The following is a 15,539-nucleotide window of genomic DNA, read 5'->3' on the forward strand; positions in this document are numbered from 1 at the left end:
TGGACTTAGCTTTTCTTGTTGATATAACACATGAGCTTAATGTACTGAACAAGACGTTACAAGGCCAGGGGCAACTTGTCAGTGCTGCCTATGACAACGTGAGAGCATTCTCCACAAAACTTGCGCTCTGGAAAGCTCAGCTCTCTCAGACAAACCTTTGCCATTTCCCAGCATGCAAGGCACTCGTGGATGCAGGCACACCATTCAGTGCTGACAAGTATGTTGATGTCATTTTGAGGCTACAGGAGGAATTTGATCACAGATTTGCTGACTTCAAGACACACAGAGCCACCTTTCAAATTTTTGCGGCCCGCTTCTCCTTTGATGTGCATGATGCCCCTTCTGTGCTTCAAATGGAGCTCATTGAGCTGCAGTGCAACTCTGAACTCAAAGTTCAGGGAGGTGAGTGGAAAAGCAGACAAGCTTGGACCATTTTTGAGAGAATTGAGCCCTAGTTTCCCTCGGCTTTCCCCAATGTTCAAGCGGACCATGTGCCTTTTTGGTAGCACATACTTGTGCGAAAAGCTCTTCTCCACTTTGAACTTCAATAAGTCCAAGTACAGGTCCAGACTTACGGATGATCATCTTCAAGACATACTGAGGGTCGCAACTGCTTCCTCCCTCAGGCCAAATCTGGCTCGGCTATGCGAGAGGAAACGCTGCCAGGTCTCTAGCAGCAAGGAGTAGGCAAGAGAAGCCATGTTCAGAAGAACAGTTCATTTTCTACAGTGTTCCATTCATGTTCAGAAGAAGGTTATAGAACTGTTAATACAGACATTTCAATCTAAATACAGCAGATATAGAAGACTGATAAAAACACATAAGTTCACTGACTAAAAATATCTTATTATTATTTTATTTATGTATTACAGATTGATTTATTTTCTTATTAATTCTTAATTTGTTTATTTATTTTTCATATTTTGTGTTAAAAAATAAAAATGACGAGATTTGAGAAGATTGGAATTTTTTAACCATGCCTTTCTTGTGGAAAACCTAATGCGGCCCAGCCTCACCCAGACTCTGCCTGCAGCGGCCCCCAGCTAAATTGAGTTTGAGACCCCTGTCCTACACCATAAATCAGTAAGAGAGGGTACGACCTCTCTCATGGCCCCAAGTGGTGTGTGCATGCCAGAGCACTCTGGAAGGCACACAGAGTCTTTACAGACTACTAAGGATCAAACCTCTATCATTATGCAATCGATTATACAACTCTAAGCATACATGAGTAAATATTTCTAAGCATAAATGACAATCAACAATATAAACCTTACAGCTGGTTTTAATAACAGAATTTATTTGTTTCTCAAATGACAAAAAGCTATCGAGAAACACTCCTAAATCTTTAGTTCTATACTTTTCCAGTGGGCCAAGGTCAACATTATCTGCTAATGCTAAATAGGCTGCCGCTATTGACTAATGCTAATTTGATGTGAATTAGCATTATACACTAATGCTAACATTTACTTTTTAACCATGTGAGTAGCTAATGCTAACACTATTTTTCCTAGCATTACATCTGAGCTTCTAATGCTAAGTAGGCCGCCATTAGCACCTACGTCTAATTTAAGGCAAATACGCATTAGAACCTAATGCTCATATCGTTTTCCTTTGCTTTATAACAACGTGAGCAGCTACTTCTAAATAGCATTAGCTAATAATAGGAGTCTAATTTAATGCAAGTTAGCCTCATTTGCATTATAACGATGTGAGGAGTTAATGCTAAGTATGCTGCCATTAGCGGCTAATTCTAATTAGGGGTGAATAATTATTACCAGCTAATGCTAATATCGTTTTCTCTTCCCTTTTAACAATGTGAGCAGCTAGTGCTAGGTAGGCTGATGCTAGCAGCTAATGCTAAAGCTAAAGCTAATTTGATGTGAATTAGCATTACATTAGTGAGGAGTTAATGCTAAGTAGACTACCATTAGCAGGTAATGCTAATTTTAGGTCAATAGGAATTGGCAGCTAATGCTAATACCATATTTTTTTGCTTTATAACAATGTGACCAGCTAATGCTAAGTAGGTTGCCGTTATAAGCTAATAACTAATTTGAGGTGAATTAGCATTATTATTATTATGCTAACAATGTTTTTTCGTACTTTTTAACAATATGAGTAGCTAATGTGAACACTATTTTTCATTCAACTTTAACTTTTCCCCTGCAATGTGAAGAGTTAATGCTAAATAGGACGCCATTAGTGGCCAATTCTAATTTTAGGTGAATAACCATTAGCAGCTAATGCTAATACCATATTTTCTAATTTGACGTGAATTAGCATTGTCCGCTAATGCTAATTCTTTTCCCTTGCATTATAACAATGTGAGCAGCTAATGCTAAGAAGGCCGCTGTTATTAGCTAATGCTAATTTGATGCGAGTTTAGCATTATCGGGTAATGCTAACACTTTTCCCTTTCCTTTTAACAATATTTGCAGCTAGTGCTAGGTAGGCTGATGCTAGCAGCTAATGCTAATTTGATGTGAATTAGCATTATATTAGTGAGTAGTTAATACTAAGTAGACTGCCATTAGTGGCTAATGCTAATTTTAGGTGAATAGGAATTGGCAGCTAATGCTAATACCCTATTTTCTTGCTTTATAACAATGTGACCAGCTAATACTTAGTAGGTTACCGTTATGGTAAATGGACTGGTTCTTATATAGCGCTTTTCTACTCATCTGAGCACTCAAAGCGCTTTACACAACTTGTGCATTCACCCATTCAGACCCATTCGCACAAGCACATCTTTCTAACTAACATTCACACACATTCATACTCCAATGGATGCATCGGAGAGCAATTTGGGGTTAGTATCTTGCCCAAGGATATTTGGCATGCAGACTAGGGGAAGCCAGGAATCGAACCACCAACCTTCCGATCAATAGATGACCTGCTCTACCACCTGAGCTACAGCCACCCCTATAATTAGGGGTGTTGGTTAGCTGGTACCGTTATTAGCTAATACTAATTTGAGGTGAATTAGCATTATCCCCTTATGCTAACAATGTTTTTTCTTACTTTTTAACAATACGAGTAGCTAATGTGAACACTTTTTTATTCAATTTTAACTTTTCCCCTGCGATGTGAAGAGTTAATGCTAAATAGGACGGCATTAGTGGCTAATTCTAATTTTAGATGAAAAAGCATTAAAAGCTAATGCTAATGCTCATATTTTCTTGCTTTAAATCAATATCAGTAGCTAATGCTAGGTACGTAGCCATCATTAGCTAATGCTAATTTAGGTGAATTAGCGTTATCCACTAATGCTAACAATGTTTTTGCCAACTCTTTTCCCTTACCTTATGACAATATAAGCAGCTAATGCTAAGAAGGCTGCCATTATTAGGTAATGCTAATTATTATATGTGTTAGCATTATCTGCTGCTGCTAGCAATGTTTTATCTTACCTTTTAACAATAGAGATTGACAGACCACGTGACTTTCGCGCATTGCATGCCGGTAACTCGTGGCAAAACAATCCAAGTACCGTATCAAATGCAAGCATTTGCAGCACCGCAAAACGTTCATTCTCCGGTTCCAATGCCTTCTTGCTTTTTCTTTGCCCCCCAAAAAGTTTATGTACAAAACGAAGGAGAATAATGCCGGTCCGTACAAAGACAGACTTGATGAAAAGGCAAAGAAAAGATATGAGGAAAAAATCAAAGGAGTGAAAGGGTCAGACCCTTACGAGCACACAGAGTGGACAAAATACGTTAGCGTGCTGCCCAACTTTCACCACGCTCATATTTATAATTATACGGTTCTTGGAGTGAGTGCATACACTCATGAAGTTTAGTAACTTCAGGTCACTGCAACAAGCCCAGGTACAGTTTACCGAAGGATGGGTACAGGACCATGAAATGCACCGTGTAGAACGAAAGACCATCGTATGTATCATCAGTTTACCAGTCTCACAAATTGTCTTAATAAATACACATTCGTTAACCGTTTATTAATAGGACCTTTGAGCTCAACGGTAATTAATTAGTAGTGGAAATAATTTCTGGTTCATTACAGAAATGTAGCAGTGACAATAATACAGTATGCTGTAATCGTACTGGGCAATTAGTGATACAAAAAAACCTGTTTTATCCTGTGAATAAAAGTACATGTTTTTGTCAATGTACCATGGTAATAAATGAAGCGAAACGCAATATTGTGTCAGGACAATTCACTATTTATGCACAATAAACAAAGGAGCATAGCGCTACAATTTCTGTTCAGCGCCAGACTTGCTTGTAACCTATATCACAAATTATGTTATGAAAAATGACTATTAACTACTACAAAACACTGACCTTTGTGGAAATGCTTGGAGCAGACTAACCTGTGAGCTGGAGTGTTCTGGGACGTTATATTTGGTCTTTGAATGGCTGCAATCCAGGCCATCCGTCGCCTCTTTTTACTTCGGAAACACGGCTCGAATAATTTCTCTTCAACGACGTAATCCGATAAAAAAAACGATCTCTTTACCCGTCGGCTTCCCGTAGCTGTCATGCGACCGGCTATTGCAGTTAATAATACAACAGCTTCTTGACAGTTTTTTGTGTTTCTTTTTATCGCTGTGTAACTGATTTCAATTGAAAGCCTGCATGCGCTAGTACCTCTTGCCACGAGTTCCCAGAATTCTTTGCGGTTTTACCCTTGAATGACGTCACATTTTCAATCTCTATATCAGCAGCTAATGCTAACCAGTGTTGGTCAAGTTACTTGAAAAAAGTAATCAGTAACTAATTACCGATTACTTCCCCAAAAAAGTAATCCTGTTACTTTACTGATTACTTATTTTCAAAAGTAATTAATTTCTTAGTTACTTAGTTAGTTACTTTTTAAAAACACGATTTACAACCTGAATAGGTGATAAAGCGATAGATCTTTCAGCCCAATTCTACTTTTTCTACATAATCCATCATACAAAATGTAATCAAATGGAAAAGTCCCCTTTTAAAACTTGTTTTATTAGTTTTAATCTTTTAACTTTATGCATCAAGCAAAAATGTAATTATATGCAACATTCTCTGACTGGAAGAAATTTGTTTAACATTTAAACTTATTTTCTGCACATTCCAGCACATAAAATATTTTTTTTGTGTGTGTTTACACTCACTCCTTTAAATAGATGCAAGTAAAACACAGCAGAAAATAAATAACATCAAAGACTAACGGTCCTGTTGCTCTATTTTCACCTGTAAAGCAAGAGTAGGGTAGGCGGAGGTTTACCCTGGTGCAGGTGTGCCGCGGTCAGTTGATTGCTTGGAAGCACTCAACTGACTGCGCACTCAGTGCTTGCTTGGAAGTTTACGGGGGGGGGCGGCACATACATACATGATCCACTGTTGATCTGCACACAGCTGTTGTCACAAACGTCGCACTTGCTTACGTCACTGTCATGAAACATTCTCGCAAAAAAATCACGGTTTTAGTAATGCAGTAACGCAGCGTTCCTACGGGCAAGTAACGGTAATCTAATTACCGTTTTTGCAATAGTAACTAGTAACGCGTTACTTGTAACGCGTTACTAGTTACTATTGCAAAAATAGTAACTATCATTTTCTTATCATTGCTCAACATTATACCGGTATTACCATGAACGGTATGATATGACCCAGCCCCTATATGAAACCAAAGAAAAGTCCATGTAGCTACAACATCCAATGTTTCCTTAGTTTTATCTATAAAACTTCAACAGATTCTTTTAATGAAGTAGACTCTTTAGACTGTTACTGAAGTTTAAACATTTCAAGAGCTGGTCACATATTGTTGATTTGTTTTTTAGATGATTTTCTTTTGTTCATTGGGTTTTTTTTTTTGCATTAGTGGAGGTTTTTCTCAGGGTATTTATTTGTGTAAAGATTATATTCAGGCTTTTTGAACCAGGTGATGCAGATTTTACCTGAATTGCAATCAGTTAAATGCAAATGTAACAGTACATAGTTGTACGTAAATTAATAAAAACACTTTTACGTTGCCACTATGGCACAGTCTGTTATCCATGTAACAAGCTTTAAAACTGAGAACTGATTCCATCTGATTCTTAGCGCTGCAGTAACGCAGCGTTCCTACGGGCAAGTAACGGTAATCTAATTACCGATTTTGCAATAGTAACTAGTAACGCGTTACAAGTAACGCATTACTGTCCATCTCTGATGCTAACATTACTTACATTTTAGTTATATTATATAGCCTATTTAGCATTAATTAACTTGATTTAGCATTAAGACGTTTATGCTAAATAGGCTACCATTAGTGGCTAATGCTAATTTTAGGTGAATAAGCATTGGCAACTAATGCTAATACCATATTCTCTTGTGTTATAATGATATGACATTAATGCTAAATAGGCTGCCATAAGTGACTCTTTTCCCTTGCATTATAACGATGTGAAAGGTTTATGCTAAGAAGGCTCCCATTAGCAGCTAAAGCTAATTTGAGGTAAATAAGCATTAGTGGCTAACGCTAATACCCTTTTCTCTTGTGTAATAATGATGTGAAACGTTAATATTGTTCACAAACAACAGAATGGGAATGAAATATTGATTCTAACAGGGCCCATAAACAGCATTAGCTTAGCAGCATTAGCTTATCAGAGTTTCCATCATGGTCACACAAATCCTTAGCAGAGCAAAGTGGCCTACTTAGCAATAGCTGCTCAAGTTGTAGAAAGCAAAGGGAAAACAGTATTAGCATTAGCTGCTAAATGTGCACTTGAGAACAAATCTATTGTGAATTCAGCCGTGAATGTAGAGTTTCCAGTAAGCTTCCATTTCCAAATGTTAGCTGCTCCTGTCTGCCTCTTTGTCACACACACAGACTGAAATGATTCACAGCCTTGTTTCATCCTTCTGTCAGTGTCACTGACTGTCACTGTGACTGTGGACATACAGCATGGGAAACACACACATGGCCGACACTTTATTAGGTACACAGTGGCCACTATCTCAGGTACACCTGTGACCTAATAAAGTATATCTAAAGTTACAAAATGTTGTCTCTGTCCAAATATTTATGGACCTAACTGTAGGTCTACTTTTAATGAAACGCTCAACATGACTTATCAGTTATCATTAAAGTTCCTGCAAACAGACTCCTTGGAAACCCCCTACATAAATATCCATGTACTATCCAGCTAGACTAGTGTGTCTGTCCCTTAAAATATTCCTGCATGTGTGATTGTTCATGTCTCATCTGCAGGAAACAAACAGGAAGTGAGTGAAAGACACAGGAAATGTTTCCAACTCTTCCTCCTCTATCAGACATTCTCTCCATACCTGAGAGTGTCCAGTCTCCAGCCTGGATCCTTCAGTCCAGCCGACAGCAGCTTCATTGCTGAGTCACCAGGATGATTGTAGCTCAGGTCCAGCTCTCTCAGATGGTAGGCGTTGGAACTCAGAGCTGAGGCCAGAGAAGTACAGCCTTCCTCTGTGATCAGACAGCCTGACAGACTGCAGACACACAAAACAACAACAATCCGTCTGTTATCCATCTCTATGGCAGCATAACTAAGGGATGGTTCAGGGTCACCTGATCCAGCTCTAACTATAAGCTTTATCAAAAAGGAAAGTTTGAAGCTGATCTTCAAAGTAGAGAGGGTGTCTGTCTCCTGAAGTCAAACTGGGAGCTGCTTCCACACCCAGTCCAACATAGCCAGGCTTTCATTGTGTTTGCTGCTTTGATAAAACCTCAAATCCCAGTCAGAGATGATGAGCATCATCACAGTGATGATCATTTCTCTGTTAACCCAGGCTTTCTGCTTCAGGATCTGTGCACGCTCACAGAACAAGGAGACCTTTAAACATCATTTCACTAAATGGATGGACTGAGCTCAGCCTACAGATGAACTGGATAAATAAAGATTTGACCTCAGTGTGCTCAGTGTTACTGTCTATTCCTAACATATTCCTAACATGATAGCTGCACTTTAGAGCTCTAAAACTGGAACTGACACATATTTAAACTCTACATGTCACTCAGTACATTCAGTTCTGACACTCGCCCACAGTCCAACAAAGGAAACATGGAGATCACATCAGTTTGTCACCAAAGTCTAATTATTCCAGAGGGCAGTGTTGATACAACTAAAGTTATCTGGAAGCAAAGTTGAGTTTTTTATCACCGGAGTACTTCATGTCTGAAGTATCACTTAAATGCATTACACGCTGTTGATGGCAGCAAACAAACCACCCAAACAAACAGAGGTGGGAGGCTTGGGCAGACTACGTAGATTCAGCTTGTGGGAGGAGTCTAGATAAACCAAAAAAAGACAAGTTAACAAACACCACAGTGACGTGAGTAGCTACAAACTTCAGGCCGATTAGTGTTGTTGAAGAAGTCGGTCTGAGGAACGTTCTTAGGATCAACAAATGACGGCATGTATGAGCCTCCCTCAAGACGCACCATCACAAGAAGAACACATGAGCTGTAGAAAAAGGAGAGACTACGAAAGCCACGGTGTGGCGATTAGAACATGCTGTAGGTATTACAGGTATTGCACTGCAGTGGTTTGTATCATATCTATCTAATAGACTCCAATTTGTGCATGTAAATGGAGAGTCCTCTTCACACACTGAGGTTAATTATGGAGTTCCACAAGGTTCAGTGCTAGGACCAATTCTGTTTACATTATACATGCTTCCCCTAGGCAGCATCATTAGAAGACATAGCATACATTTTCACTGCTATGCAGATGACACCCAGCTCTATCTGTCCATGAAGCCAGATAACACACACCAATTAGTTAAACTGCAGGAATGTCTTAAAGACATAAAAACTTGGATGGCCACTAACTTTCTGCTTCTCAACTCAGATAAAACTGAGGTCATTGTACTCGGCGCTGAAAAGCTTAGAAATTTGGTATCTAACCAGATTCTTACTCTGGATGGCATTACCTTGGCCTCCAGTAACACTGTGAGGAACCTTGGAGTCATTTTTGACCAGGATATGTCCTTCAACGCACATATTAAACAAATATGTAAGACTGCGTTCTTCCATTTGCGCAACATCTCTAAAATTAGAAATATCCTGTCTCAGAGTGACGCTGAAAAACTAGTTCATGCATTTATTACTTCCAGGCTGGACTACTGCAATTCATTATTATCAGGATGTCCAAAAAACTCACTGAAAAGCCTTCAGTTAATCCAAAATGCTGCAGCAAGAGTACTGACAGGGACTAGAAAGAGAGAGCATATTTCTCCTGTTTTGGCTTCCCTTCATTGGCTTCCCGTTAAATCCAGAATTGAATTCAAAATCCTGCTCCTCACATACAAGGTCTTAAATAATCAGGCCCCATCTTATCTTAATGACCTTGTAGTACCATATCACCCTATTAGAGCACTTCGCTCTCACTCTGCAGGCCTACTTGTTGTTCCTAGAGTATTTAAAAGTAGAATGGGAGGCAGAGCCTTCAGTTTTCAGGCCCCTCTTCTGTGGAACCAGCTTCCAGTTTGGATTCAGGAGACAGACACTATCTCTACTTTTAAGATTAGGCTTAAAACTTTCCTTTTTGCTAAAGCATATAGTTAGGGCTGGACCAGGTGACCCTGAATCCTCCCTTAGTTATGCTGCAATAGATGTAGGCTGCCGGGGGATTCCCATGATGCATTGAGTTTTTCCTTTCCAGTCACCTTTCTCACTCACTATGTATTAACAGACCTCTCTGTATTGAATCGTATCTGTTATTAATCTCTGTCTCTCTTCCACAGCATGTCTTTATCCTGTCTTCCTTCTCTCACCCCAACCGGTCGCAGCAGATGGCCGCCCCTCCCTGAGCCTGGTTCTGCCGGAGGTTTCTTCCTGTTAAAAGGGAGTTTTTCCTTCCCACTGTCGCCAAAGTGCTTGCTCATAGGGGGTCATATGATTGTTGGGCTTTTCTCTGTATCTATGAAGCGCCTTGAGGCGACATTTGTTGTGATTTGGCGCTATATAAATAAAATTGAATTGAATTGAATTGAATTGTTACAACATGAACCTGCTGTTGGTCTCTCTGGAGACTACTGGGCATGGCTGGGTAACCATGGTTACCTGGGAGTTACAGAAACGTGCAGAACATGTGATTCATGTTGCACAGCAGTGGGACATTTGAAATAAAGTCAGCACACTCAGTACAGATAGTGCATCAAATATGATGCTGCTGCCAGACGTCTGCCTTTGAACACGTCCCTGCATCGCGCACAACACCAAGGTTGCCATGGCAATCACAGCTAACAGGGACAAAGTGTACAGCTGGAAGCCTGCAGGTATATTTAACATGATGTATTTCTCAGTGTCCTGTCTGTGTGTGAGAGACAAACAGCCTCTGTATGTGTGTGTAAATACAGCATGAATATGTAGAGGACATGTTTGTGGATATAAGTAAATGAATGCTCTGCGTCATTTGAATCTTTGATTCTTGTTTCTGTTGCAGGTCTGTGACTGAACCTCTGGGAGGAGAAACGTTGGTTTCATGCTCTGTGATTCTGTGTTTTGTCATCTCTCTCAGGTGATGGAGAGCTCAGATGATGACCCCGCCTACGTGGTCAAATTCAAGTCTACATTCAGAAAAGACCTGGAGACACGAAAACAAAATGCCAACATTGTATATGTGAAAACTGCTGCTGCACTGGAGCCAGATTCAAGGAGCTCAAGTGTTTACCCAGATCTTACTGAAGTTACTGAAGGAACAGAGGGTTGTTGGAGGGAAACCTGTGGAAGCAACAACATCCGAGCCACCAGAGAAAAAGTTGGCCCTATTGGTGCTTCATCAGAGTGTGATTGTGAACAGGAGGAAGACTCAGCTGAGAACAGTGTGGTGGATACAGAGCAGAGCCCACCATCAGTACAGAGGCCTGTCCATTAGAGTGCTGCTCCAAACATGCAGCACATGTACTTGGCCACAGCTGCAACATCTGTACCTGTGAAAGCTTGTTCTCTGTTGCTGCTCATACTGTACAGAAGAAGAGAGTTTCTTTATCATCAGAAAATGTCAATGAGCTTGTGAGTCTTAGCAGCTGGCTCGGTGCAGAGGAGGAAGAACATGTCAAGTCAGAGGAAGATAAATGCAGTTCATGTTGTCAACTCAACCTGGACTATTGAAAGAGTTTTTCTTTGTCTTGTTTCTGACTGAGATTCTCCAAAGGAAATCCAGCACAAACACACACTTCACACACTCAAAGTCCTGCACAGTAAATGAGCTGATGAGCGTTTGTGCTGCTCCCTGATAACAGAACAATAGTTCTGCTGCTTCCTGTTCTGAAAACACACATTTATAAATGTTCACTTGCTGTTGATCAAAGGTATGTTGGTGGCTCTGGACGCTGAGGGGAACTTTGTAAAAAACTAGATCAAATGTTAACGTCCTGGCAGAGGCAAAGAACTTTGATTTGATATTTGATTAGATTCATGTTTCAGCTCAGACTGGCAGAAATATTTGAACTGCTACTGTGTTAAAGGGAACACTGCTGTTAGAAAGCACCTGATCTGTTTCTGCACACTGAATGTTGCACTTCTCATACTGCAGTACTATTAAAATAAGTACACAATACACTACTTTTGAACTCATGATTGAATGTTGCTGTAACAAAGCCATTAAAGGTGATTCAAAGTGTTCATGGTTTCCCAGCACAACAAATGATTGCACAAGTGTGACTGATCCACTTTCTAATGTGTGTGTAGCCCACACTGTGTGTCACTGTGTCACAGGTGAGTCTGTGTATCCAGGTTCTATGAGGAGAACAGGATATAGTGACTGAGTCCAGCAGCTTAAAGTCTGACTCCTCCATTTAAATAACTCACACCAACAACTGAATAGCTTTGCCTTTGTGTAGCTGACACTTCATTTTAATGTCCTTGTATTCTGGTTCATCTGGTTTCAGTTTCTATAAGCACACAGGTTTCATCAGGGACTCTATGACCTCAGTAATCTTTGCTGGGCCTTAATGCTCTGAACAAAGCTGCACATCACAAGACTAAATAGAAATCAGTCTTTCATTTCTCACTGCTGTTTGACTTCAGCTCTCAATGTCCCACCATAACCCATGGAAAGAATTACTGTCCATCCAGGCTGCTGAACATGAAGTTGATGAAGGTGGAGTATTGTGAGGGCTGATGGAGATGATGATGAGGAATCCAGGAGCAGTGGGTGGATGGCAGCATCAGCATGAAGGATCAGTGTGAGAACACATCATCATCCACAAAGAAAACCAGTCTGAGTGTCTGACGCTCTTGTTAGAAAGACGCAGTCCCAGCAGTTAGCTTGTCTGCTAGTTAGCTGAGAGCTAACTCACTTGTACATTGAATACCAAACCGTGTAAACCAGGGGTGTCAAACATATGGCCCGTGGGCCAAATCCAGGCCTTGAGATAATTTCATATGTCAAATATTGATGAATTTTCAAGCTTGCTCATAATCAATGTGAGCACGGCTGAGGTTTTATTCTGATGAGCAAACCATGTGGCCAAACACTTTAAGAGACAGACTGGGATCATACCATTATGTGAAAGAAGACATGCCCCATAGACAGCAAGGGTAGTGGTAGAGACCAGGTACACAGAGAAAAAGGGAGCTGTATTGAAATGCAAGCGTGTCAGGAAAGAGTGAAAAGGCAAAATGAGCAGCATCTGGCTGCATTTCAGTGATATTGGAGACCACAAAGCTGAGTGCAAAATTTATATAGGAGATATACAGGAGACACTGAGAGTAGAACTGATAAAATTAGGAGCTGGCTAAAGTGAGACCCTTTTTTATTTCCACCCATTTTCTATTGTGGAGGACAAAAGGTTTCAAACTCGTCCAGGTCTTAAACCTCACGTGTTCTTCCTAATAGCAGTAAATGGATAAAAATAAGGCTTTTATGAAAACACTGAATAAAAATTGCTGCCTTTAAAAAGACTAAATGTACAGTTCAGTATTGAATACTACATAAAATAAACTATATATAAAGTGTGTCTGAATGGCAGAGATGCAGAAATATGTGCATATAGCACAGGGCCACAGCTAAGTGTCTGAATGAGTCTCACAGACCTGAATGTGCTGTTGAAGCCATTTATAATTATAACGTAATTCTTTACTCGTTTGATCTGCTCCTTACCACAAGTGACCAGACGTAGAAGGTTTTGGACTTTTAACTATATTTTCTTAAGTTTTACAACTTTTCTTACTGTTAAAAACCTCGTTATGGCCATTCATGCTATACAAAGTAATTAGACGTGTGGTATCTACAGAAATGTCAGGATCTCAGCTAAAAGTTCACAAAACCATCTCAACAACCACCAAACAGCTGAAACAGCAGCTGAACAGATTACACAAAAAAGATGTAAACACAAATCCCCCTGATCATCTCTTTTTTTAAACATGAAGCGTAGTTTTGGACGTTCATTTACTGCTGGTTCAGTGAATTTTGGTTGGACAGTGATGAAACCTGCAGTCTCAGAATCTGTGAGAAGTCTGCTTTCAGCACGCAACAGCATTGTTGTGTTGTGTGCTGTGGATTCACCTCTGCAAACTCATCACTGTTTTACCATCATGTTTCTTCTTAGACAATAACAAAGGAAGCAGTTCCCAGGAACTACTTCCTGTCTTGTTAACATAAGAGTATGTTGCCCTTCAAAACACCTCCACTTCTCCTCTTATTAGAGGACTGCCTTATTATTAATTTGCTAATTCTGTCAGTTGATGAAAGAAAAATGCTTGATCTTACCTGAGAGTTTCCAGTGTACAGTGTGGACTCTTCAGTCCTTCAGACAGAAGCTTCACGCCTGAATCCTTCAGGTCATTGTTACTCATGTTCAGCTCTTTCAGACTAGAGGACTGGGAGTTGAGAACTGAGGACAAAGCATCACAGCTTTTCTCTGAGAGGTTACACCCACTCAGTCTGGAAGAAAACAAACCAACAAATTAATTAATTGAAAATTAAAGGAAGCAGAATCAGCTGTTCAAAACCCCACAAGGCTGCCCGCTGTGACTGAAACAATGGGACAGGTCGTGACTTCTCAAAATGGGCTCATTGAACGCAGCACGGATAAGATCTTGAAGAAGCTCATGGCGGTCGTGAGTTCTCAGACTTTGCTCTTTGAGCGCAAAACTGATAACCTGTCGGAGAAGCTCATGGCTCTCCAACGGGAGATTGAGAGACGAGTGACGGACTGTTAGATCAGCTGTGACACTGACATGCAGTTGTTCGCACCAAAGAAAACCACCATCATTTCATGCGGCTAACATACCGGTGCCAGCTGTGGTCTCAGGGCTGGAGCTGAACATAACAAATCTCACCCTGATAACAGACGGTGTTTAGACTGTTCCTTCCCATCCTAAGCATGCTTATCCCCTCCCGGTGCAGACGGTGGGTGGAGGGGACCAGCGCAAATGCTGCAGGCCCGGATGCGCTGTCTACACCGGCTGTCTCTCACCTTTTACCCACCCCTGTTGCTTGTCATGTGTTTCTATGGCGTATTAAGAGTTTTCATGTGTTCTGCGCTGAGGTCATTTTTTTCTGTTCTCAAACTGATCTCCCTGTTGGAGCTCAGCCTGGGGGGAGTTCTTTTTTCTCCTCATCTTTCCTGATGTTGTGCATTTTCTGCTGTTCGGTTCCGGGTCGCTGCTCTAGCGGCTGACCGGCCAGCTACCTAGCCTGACCTGTCTCCCCAATGTGATGTTTTTGTATTGTATGTACGGTTGGCAAGGTCAGTATCCTAATTGCCCCTTGAAAATAAATACAGTGTTCTGAATCTGAATCTGAAAAGATTACAGAAGACGACTCTGTTCAGTAAATATTACGCTCATGCTGTCAAGAAATACCAAAGTTAGGTAAAACTCTGGTTGTTGCAGCCATCCAGTAGGACATGCTTTGTACTGTTCTGCTGCAGTTTGTGACACCTGGTTGATGAGTTGTGAAGGATGATGAAACAAACACTTCACTCAATGTTTTTCTTCTAAACTGGATGTAATTTTGGCAGCCAAGAGTTTTTCACAATCTATCCCAGCTGCAAATAGGAACACAACAAATAACTGACTTTACCCACTTGGATCCTTATCATTCAAGATTGTGAAAAGATTCTCTACTCAGAGAATACTGGTGATTTTAGATGAGAGAGATGATTTGGAAGATGATGAAGGGGAAGAGTTTTCAGAACTTGAGGCCTTTTGTCTTCACTGTATAGGACAGAGAAGACAGGAAGGGAGGGAGAAGTGAGGAGAATGAAACACAGGAAATGGTCTTGGGCAGACTCAAACCAGGCCCTGGAGTCACGACTCTAACCTTCAGTACATGGGTCACCCGCTCAGCCAGGTAAGCTACAGCAGTCAGCAGTGTGTGAGTTAATTTGAAGACAATGATGACTATAAGTCAGGTAAAAAAAAAATACTTATCATCAACCAACAAGGGAAAACATTGAGCTTGAATGACCAAGCTTTGACCGAGGGTGGCTCACTCCTCGGTCTTCTTGCCCAAGGAGTGAACCACCCTGCATGGCCATCAATGTGGTGCAACCAAGGCCATCATACAGTACAGGCCATCCAAGCTGATTTTTAACTTTTCGTCCCAGATACCATCTTAAAAATCATCTAGA

The 15,539-nt window shown here is 40.6% G+C and overlaps 2 protein-coding genes and 1 long non-coding RNA gene across 9 annotated transcripts in view; 1 reads left to right on the forward strand and 2 right to left on the reverse strand.

Moving 5' to 3' along the window:
- Positions 1–15,539, reverse strand: part of LOC146490339 (protein NLRC3-like) — a 265,325-nt gene that overhangs the window by 136,923 nt on the left and 112,863 nt on the right. For all 6 annotated transcript variants that reach the window (XR_014872813.1, XM_085153304.1, XM_085153301.1 and 3 more), the window contains 2 exons: positions 13,673–13,846; positions 7,272–7,445 (listed from right to left, as the gene is read on the reverse strand). Coding sequence is in view for 5 of the 6 variants with exons in the window: in XM_085153304.1 (XP_085009430.1) it covers positions 7,272–7,445; positions 13,673–13,846 (348 nt within the window). In the remaining variant the exon portion in view is untranslated. The remainder of the gene's footprint in view (positions 1–7,271; positions 7,446–13,672; positions 13,847–15,539) is intronic.
- LOC146490341 (uncharacterized) overlaps positions 1–15,539 on the forward strand; it is a 170,583-nt gene that overhangs the window by 84,760 nt on the left and 70,284 nt on the right. The gene's annotated exons all lie outside the window — the stretch shown is intronic.
- LOC146490345 (uncharacterized) lies at positions 1,702–5,572 on the reverse strand. 2 transcript variants are annotated; one of them, XR_014872820.1, is made up of 3 exons: positions 5,321–5,564; positions 2,969–5,281; positions 1,702–2,048 (listed from the first exon to the last, which is right to left on the reverse strand). It is a non-coding gene; the product is annotated as an uncharacterized LOC146490345 (long non-coding RNA). The 2 variants fall into 2 exon arrangements; XR_014872819.1 differs by having other exon boundaries at positions 2,969–5,572.

The sequence above is a fragment of the Neolamprologus multifasciatus genome, unplaced genomic scaffold, assembly GCF_963576455.1.
Source record: "Neolamprologus multifasciatus unplaced genomic scaffold, fNeoMul1.2 scaffold_5, whole genome shotgun sequence".
NCBI lineage: Eukaryota > Metazoa > Chordata > Actinopteri > Cichliformes > Cichlidae > Neolamprologus > Neolamprologus multifasciatus.